The following is an 8,252-nucleotide window of genomic DNA, read 5'->3' as shown; positions in this document are numbered from 1 at the left end:
ATGGGAGCCAATTTTGCATCTGGTGGATCCGGTTACTACGACCCTACGGCACGTATTGCTGTAAGGAATCAAATCTTACTTACCTTGATAATTAAGCTCTGAACTGAAATCTTTAACAGTGGTACATAACCGTTAGTCACTACGATGTGGGCAAATTGTGTGATGCAGAATGTAATCTCATTGTCTCAACAATTGGAGTACTTCAGAGAGTACCAATCTAGGCTGGCAGCGTTGGCTGGGCACAGCTATACTAACTCCACCATCTCTAGCTCACTCTACATCATTGCAGCCGGCACAAGTGACCTAGGCGCCAACTACAACATCAACCCTTTGCTCTGTAAGACCTAGACTGCTGACCAGTTCTCCGACAGTCTTATTGGTAGCTTTCAGAAAACTGTGATGGTAAGCAGGATTGCAACGCCTTTATTCTTCTTTCTCTCACACATGGTACGGTCAATCACATTATTTTTGATCCTTGAACTAACTTTATAGCAACTCTACGATATGGGAGGACGACGAATAGGTGTGACGTCACTGCCGCCACTGGGCTGCCTCCCCTTGGCAATCACGGTGTTCGGCCATGGGAGCAACATGTGTGTGCTGAGGTTAAACAGAGATGCCCAAATGTTCAACCGAAAGCTGGATACTGTCATCGACTCGCTATCGACGTTGTACCATGATCTCAGGATTATGGCTTTGGACATCTACACGCCTTTGTACAGTCTTGCTACCTCTCCTGGTTCACAAGGTTGGGTTGATGATACATATGTTACTTATCTAATGTCTACATCCATTTTCCGAAATGGGGAAAATATCACCCCAGCTTCTACATCCAAAGGATGCACACGGTTTTTTTTATAGATTATTCATAAAACCTTATAAAAACAATATTGTATTAAAGATCAACCTCGAAGCCACCTTACTAAACCTACAGTGGGATGAAGGGGTGACAATACACCAACTCACATCAACCAAAAAACCAAATGCCTTCCCAAACCACCCAATAGCAGGTGAGAAGCATATTCAGTCAAGCAGACTCTCAGCGCACGCCAACGCACATGCCACAGAAGTTGCTACCGCCATCTTCCTCGACTCCATCTTCAAGAGAGATCATCGCATTAACCTTGCAAGACCTGCCGTCGATGCCACCATGACGCCAGACGGCTCCACCATCCTGCATGCATACATCATCGCGCATCCGTCGTCGATACCCTGTAGCACCATGCCACCGAGACTCAGCGCCAACAATGTGGTAGATGAATACCACTCCATCAACAACCGCCAACCCAGCAGCTGCTCCAAAAATGATGCCCCAAGAGGTAGAACGACGCAGGTAGCGCCGCCATCGTCCGATCCGAGAGACCCAGATCTAGAGTTTCCCCCGGAGCAGCACGAGTGAGTAGATGCAGCTTGCGACGGCGATGCCTTCAAAAAGGCAACGACGTGTAACGTCGCCATCGCCCGCCATGACCAGGGTCGGAGCACGATTTTCACCGACAGCCACACATCTCCAACTCGTCGAGTGGAGTGACGAGACAAGCAAAGACGATGCCTTCGACAAGGTAATGACGCCAAGCAACGCCGCCATCATCCGCCAAGCCCGAGAGCGAAGCACGGTTTCACCGGCTGCCCAGTCACCCTAAACTCGTCTTCGACTGGATCTTCGCCGCCGGAGATCTGTGTGGGATCCCGAGATCCCCCACCCCAGATCCCAACGAGGTCGTCCACCTCCGGGGAGGAGGTCGCCGCCACGATGCCCGGGGCCGCCGCCCCGGCTTCCATGTGATGCGGACAAAGTATCCCTTCACTAGGAGGAGGAGGCGCAGCAGCTGGCCGCCTCCACGCCCCAAGGGCCAAGATCCGGCAACGCCCCCACCGCCGCCACCTTGCCTTTCGATTGTCGACACCGCGCACAACCACCACCAGAGGAGATCATGGGCGCCGCCCCCACCCCCCATGATCGCGGCCATCTGAAGCCCCCGCTACCGCCATGCCGCGCGGGCTTTGCCCGGCGACACCTCCGGCGGCGGCGGCGAGGGGAGGAAGGGGTAGGAGGAGGCCGGAGGCTGGTGAGGAGGGGGCTCCCCGGAGTGGCGCGGTGCCGCCACCCGGGGGAGGGAGGGTTAGGTCGCAGCTGCTCCTAGTTTATAGCTGGATTCCTTGTTTGTGGAGTGGAGCGGAGTAATACCGGATAAGATTCCTTGTCCTATTTTATATCAGAAAGAAAGGGTGTGGCACATGAGAAGGCAGACCTAAATCATTTGCAAATTTCTGTTTTGCAAACGATTTATTCGGGTAAAATCGTCTGCGCTTATTTCTAACCCGAACTATGTTACATTGGTAATGTACATAAAAAATGAACTATATTGACCCGAGAGTGGAACTAATTACATATTATGAAGTTAAAGTAAAATGCAGTTAGTATGGAGACATCACACGTGGTCATTCTGGAAAATAGCGTGCGTGGTAATCTATCAGAGTACATCAGTTACATCATATCACACGGTTGTGGGTGGTTATAAGCGTATGCGATGAGCTTCTTTCTAGTCGATACATTCATTAAAATTCTCGGTCACTCAAGTAGAACTTTCATTCAAATAATATACTATATAACCTCATTACAATGAGGATTGACCATTACATCAACAATAAAAATTATTCTTCTACACCATGTGAAACTACATTGAGGTGATCCACGTGGTTGTTGTAGCCTTGTAGCTGCCAGCACCTCCTAACTAACTCAAAGCTGATAGCTGCCAGCACCTCCTAACTAACTCAAAGCTGAGGCGAGCATCTACAACGACATACTTGATCTTGTTGAAGTGAAGTAAAAAAGTCCGCCCATTCGTCCCATCTTAGTGTTCTTTTACCTTTAGTGTTCTTTTTTTTACATGGGCACCCATCTCCTCCCGCACCCGCGCGGCGGTGCCGCGCCGCGTCGGGCAGCCCCCAGCGACTCCCCTCCTCCCCCTCCCCGGCGGCTCCCATCCTCCCGCCGCTGCCGCCTGAGGCGCCGCCGGGCAAAGCCCTGGAGGAGTGGCGGCGGCGGACTTCCTCGACCACGGCAGGTGTGGGGGCGCGGGTTCACGTCTCCGGCGGCAGCGATTCGCATCGGCCTATCGACGGCGATGCCTTGGAGCGGCGGCGACCAGAGGAGGGAGATGATCTCCATCGTTTGGCGTGCGGCGGCGATGGTTCGGGTCTGATCTGGGTCCTAACGGGCTTGGGTGGGCTGCGATCATCCTGCTGCGTTGACAACGATGCCGGCTTCGTGCAGATTTCTGGGTTCGTTCCGAGGCACGAGGACGCCATGGGAGACTGTCCTGGGCATGGTGGTGGCGGCCTCCTCCTTCGCCGGAGGTGGTCGCTGGTTGCTGGGGTGGCGGATCACGAGATCCGTCTACTCCGGCGATCAAGATCTAGTCGACGACGAGCTAGTGGTGAAGGGGCCACCGGTGAAAACCGCGCCTTGACATCGCTCTTGGCAGATGATGGCGGCGGCTATTGGCGTCGTTCCCTTGCGAAGGCATCATCTTTGCTGGCCTCTCCGCTGGCTCTTGCCGAGTTGGGGACTAGCGGATGTCCGTGAAAACCGTGCCACGATTGGCGGGCGATGGCGGCGTTAAGCGTCGCTTCCTTCTTGAAGGCATCGTCGTCGCAGTCTGCGGCTACTCACTCGTGCTGCTCCGGGGGAAACCCTAGATCCGGGTCTCCCGGATCGGATGATGACGGCGCTTCCTGCGTCATTCTACCTCTTGGGGCATCATTTTTGGAGTTGCGGCTGGATGGAGGTGGATCTTTGGTGGAGTGGTGTTCATCTACCACGTTGACGTTGATGATTCTCGGCAGCGTAGAGCTACAGGGTATCGAAGACGGGCACGGACTGCTGGACGCGTGCAGGATGGTGGAGCTGGCTGGCGTCATGGTGACATCGATAACAACTCTGGCAAGGTCAATGCGGTGATCCCTCTTGAAGATGGGTGCGAGAAAGACGGCGGTAGTGATTTCTGTGGCGTGTGTGTTGGCGTGCGTTGAGAGTCCGCTTGACTAGATGTGCTTCTCACCTCCTATTGGGCGGCTTGGGAAGGCATTTGATTGTTTGGATGATGTGAGTTGGTGTTTTGTCACTCCCTCATCCCTCTATAGGTTTAGTGAGGTGGCTTCGAGTTTGATCTTTTGTATTCCTCTTGTAAGATATTATGAATAATCTAATAAAAAAAGGCGTGTGCATCCCTTGGACGCAGAAGCTGGGGTGATTTTTCCGCATTTCAAAAAAAATCCGTCCCATCTTAGGGCTGATATCTTTGGATCCTTCTTCGGTAGGTTTGTCCCAATGTAAGCATTGGTCATATTGTACAGAGAAGCTAGCGGCTTGGCAGTCGGGTTTTGGATCTCCTGCAAGAGGTCGATCGCTGCCGGAATGTCGATGCCATAGTAATCCAGCTTGTCGATATCATTGCCGATATCAGAACCACGGAAGACGATTGAATCGTCATTAAGGAACTCACGTAGGGCCTCCGGAACAACGTCGCCGTGGAAAATCTGGAAGACCAGTGTCTCTTGTGCGACGGAGAGTTGTAGGACGGTGGCACGCCGCCTCTTCTCGAATGGAAGATCAGCCTGCGTAGTATTCTTCACCGCGTTGGTGAACTCGCAGTCTAGCCCAACAAACTTGATCGGTGTGGCATCAAGGAACTTCTCCTTCACTTCGCGTATCCTCCTCTCCACCCTCGACGCACGGAGGGTGTAGGTGACATTGAAGCTCATCCCCTGCTCGTCGATGTAGTACAAGGAGGAGAGTGTTGCGGCCGCCATTGGAGTGGTGCGTTGGTGTTTTCATCTTGTATATGGCGATCGACTGAGAGGCAAATGAGAGATGATTGAGAGGCAGAGGCGAGACAATCTTCAGGAAATCGCGAGGGGTTTATACTAGATTGTGGATGTGACGTTCAGACCATTCTAAATATCAGACTGCCAGACCATGAGGTCAAGGACTGTGTTGCCTGGCACTATGAACCGAACGGAATCTTCAGCGTTAAGAGTGCTTACAGGCTAGCCATCAACCTAAAACATAAGGGCCCAGGAGTTGAAAGCAACAACTACCAGAACAATGGGGAACGCAAGATCTGGGACACGATCTAGAAAACTGATGTGCCTCCAAAGGTTAGGGTATTTTGGCTGGAGAGTGGCAACTAACTCTCATGCCACCTGCGACAATAAATATCGCAGAACCCTTGAGACTAATAATACTTGTCCAATCTGTGCAAACGGGGTGGAGGATGCCTTCCATGCACCGGTGGCCTGCACCAAAGCCAGAGCCCTCAGAGGAGCCATGCGAAAGGAGTGGAAGCTACCGGATGAAGCTATGTTTAGGAAAACTGGGGAGGATTGGCTGCAAAACCTACTGTATAATATCGACAGTGAGACACGGGAAAGGATACTTTTGCTTATCTGGCATGCGTGGCACCTGAGGAATGATGTCGTACACCATGAGGGTAAGGAAACAATTGCAAGCTCTGTCGCCTTCCTACTGGCGACAGAGCACCAACATTCAGATTCGCCAACCGATGGACAGTAAAGGTTGATAGTGGCTGATACTACCGACGAGGCGAGAAGCACATCCAGGGCCGTATGGACTCCGCCGCCCCCGGGATGGCTGAAGCTGAACACTGATGGCTCACTGAAAAACAAGTGCAACACGGGAGGGTCTGGTGCGATCGCCAAAAATAGCAAAGGGGAGGTCCGCTTTGCGTCTTGCAAACCTCTTCCCCTTTGCAGCAGTCCTGAGAAAGCTGAAGTAAGAGCTGTCCTGCTGGGCCTTTCAACTCGGAAAACCCAAGAACAAGTGAAACTAATGGGGCGCGTTGGGCGTCGGTCGGCCGATCGGCGCACCAAAATCGGTCGTTTTCCGGCCATTGATCGAGCATCGTACCGTACATAATTTATGCTTTTCCCTCGTGGTCTAGTCACTTCCCGGCTGCTACGCTGCGTTAGGAGGTCACGTCGCTTTCGTCGTATGATCCAAGCCTTCTGCACATCTTCACGTGGTTTGGTCCCTGCTGCTAGTGCTAGATGCGTTTGGTGTGTTGGTACCGCGTCCTAGGTGCTAGCTGCTGCTAGCTAGCTGGTGCATGACATTGCACTAAAAAATTCCTTTGGTAAAAATATTTGTAAAGTACTCCCTCCGTCCTAAAATGTAAGGCGTCTAAGGATTAGTCAAAAGTCAACATTTTTTAAGTTTAACCAAGTTTATACACAAAAATATGAACATTTACAATACTGAACCAACATCAATAGATTCACCATCAAGTATATATTCTTAATATGTCCATTCGATATTGTAGATGTAAATATATTTTCCTAAATACTTGGTCAAAGTTTGTAATGTTTGACTTTTGACCAATCCTTAGACGCCTTACATTTTGGAACGTAGAGAGTATAATGCTACAAAAATGATTTAACAACAATTATTTGCTGCATATTATTTACAACAATAATCATCAGTAATTTTACCAAAAGAATATAAACGATTACAACATAAATCATCAATAATAACAATATTTTATTTTGCCAAATATTGATGGACAACAAAAATCGCCAACTATTTCACCAAAAAAATAGAAACTATTACATCAAAACAGACATGTGTTTGCAATTTTTTTTTAAAGATTAAACAATATTTTTATATGTAGACTGATTTACAACAAAAATCACCAACTATCTATACAACAACCACAAGCGATTACAACAAAAGAACCATGTGTTTGCACAAATAAAAGAGGTTAATCAGGTTTTTTGCCGGATTCATTTACAGCAAAAATGAACAGGTATTTCTACAAATATCTCTGATAGTTACAACAACAAAAAATCACTTGAATGCTAGCAACAATAAAACTAACAAACAATGTTGGCTGTTTACAACAAAAATCATCAGGAATTTCTACAAAAGAGTTGACTATTTACAATGAATACTAGCTAACTCTACAAGAACCAACATTAGCAATCCCCTAAAATTGCAGGAGTACACAACATCCAGCGGTACTGCAGGAGTACTAGTACACTACACCAGCTGACTAGTCCAATCACATGAGAAAACTTCAATTGCATGCATATGCACCCATGATTAGTTTTGGTTTTCCGGGTAGGGACAGGGTGTTTCTGCACCCGGGTGCATATGCACCCTTTATTTGAAATGCATATTAAACATATTTCGAAATATCAAAAAAATACAAATAAAAATGTCTCGTGTATACCTTGATATGTTACATGTTCACAAAGTTATTTCAGCAAAAACCGATATGTTTTGTGCCATGTACTAAAAAGACAAATTTTTGATGTTAAAATAGTATATTTCTTGAGGCATTATTTGTCTTTTTTACACAGGGTATAAAAATTATTAGTTTTACGTGAAACTTTGCGTGTACATATAGAACATGTCCCTCTACATGCTAAATTTTTTTCCTAAATTTTTTACTTTTTGAAATATGTTTTATACATACCGGGTGCATATGCACCCATGATCAGTTTTGGTTTTCCGGGTATAGGAGTGCATTCTAGCTGAGCCTAGCTATACAACGGAACTACTGCGCGTGTGGGCTCGGACGAGGCAGCCACATTAGAGTTGTGCAGTCCGCCAGGCCCACAAGCAGACAAGAAAAGTATGTGCATATACCAATGAAAGCGACATGTGAGGGCGCGAGCGGGAGGGACCGATCTGGCGGACGTGATCGGTCGCCCGATTGGAAGCATTTTCCAAAACTAATCCTGGAAGTAGACAACACCACAGTTGCTAAAGCTCTGCAAGCCAAAACCATTGATAGATCGAGGTACGAAGACGCTAAACTATTACTGTCTAAGCTGGATGCTTCATCTATCCAATTTTCTGGAAGGGAGACAAACAGAGTTGCTGACTCCCTGATAAAACTCGCATGTTCCTTAGGTGAAAGAGAGATGAAAGACCTCCCAGTCTCTGTAAGAGATCTTGTATCGGATGACTCGAACGAGTGTAATCATATTTAAGTTATACAGATCTCTTTCTCAAAAAAAAAATGGATGTGAACACGGTTACATTTGATCTAGTGTGAACTAGTACAATGTAATGTGAATCGTCAACAAAATTGCACACGAAGAAGTATTTTCCAGTAATTTGCTATTATGCCTGTCACACACGGCACCCGAGGAATAATCGTGTGCAACCTGATTCATCGCATTTGGTGTTTCGTCGTAAATCGTGTGACCTATACACCTCGGCC

At 48.2% G+C, this 8,252-nt stretch overlaps 1 protein-coding gene across 1 annotated transcript; it reads right to left on the bottom strand.

Moving 5' to 3' along the window:
- Positions 1-4,197: 4,197 nt before the first annotated feature.
- LOC127316212 (uncharacterized) lies at positions 4,198-4,815 on the bottom strand. The gene has a single exon (XM_051346622.1). The coding sequence runs from the start codon at positions 4,813-4,815 to the stop codon at positions 4,198-4,200; it is 618 nt and encodes a 205-aa protein (XP_051202582.1).
- Between the last annotated feature and the right edge of the window lie 3,437 nt (positions 4,816-8,252).

Source organism: Lolium perenne, chromosome 7, assembly GCF_019359855.2.
Source record: "Lolium perenne isolate Kyuss_39 chromosome 7, Kyuss_2.0, whole genome shotgun sequence".
Lineage (NCBI taxonomy): Eukaryota > Viridiplantae > Streptophyta > Magnoliopsida > Poales > Poaceae > Lolium > Lolium perenne.
Note: the sequence above shows the minus strand (reverse complement) of the source record. Positions and strands in the feature narration are given on the sequence as shown.

Coding starts and splice junctions, on each gene's coding strand:
- LOC127316212 (XM_051346622.1), bottom strand. CDS start 4,815: ATGGCGGCCGCAACACTCTCCTCCTTGTACTACATCGACGAGCAGGGG.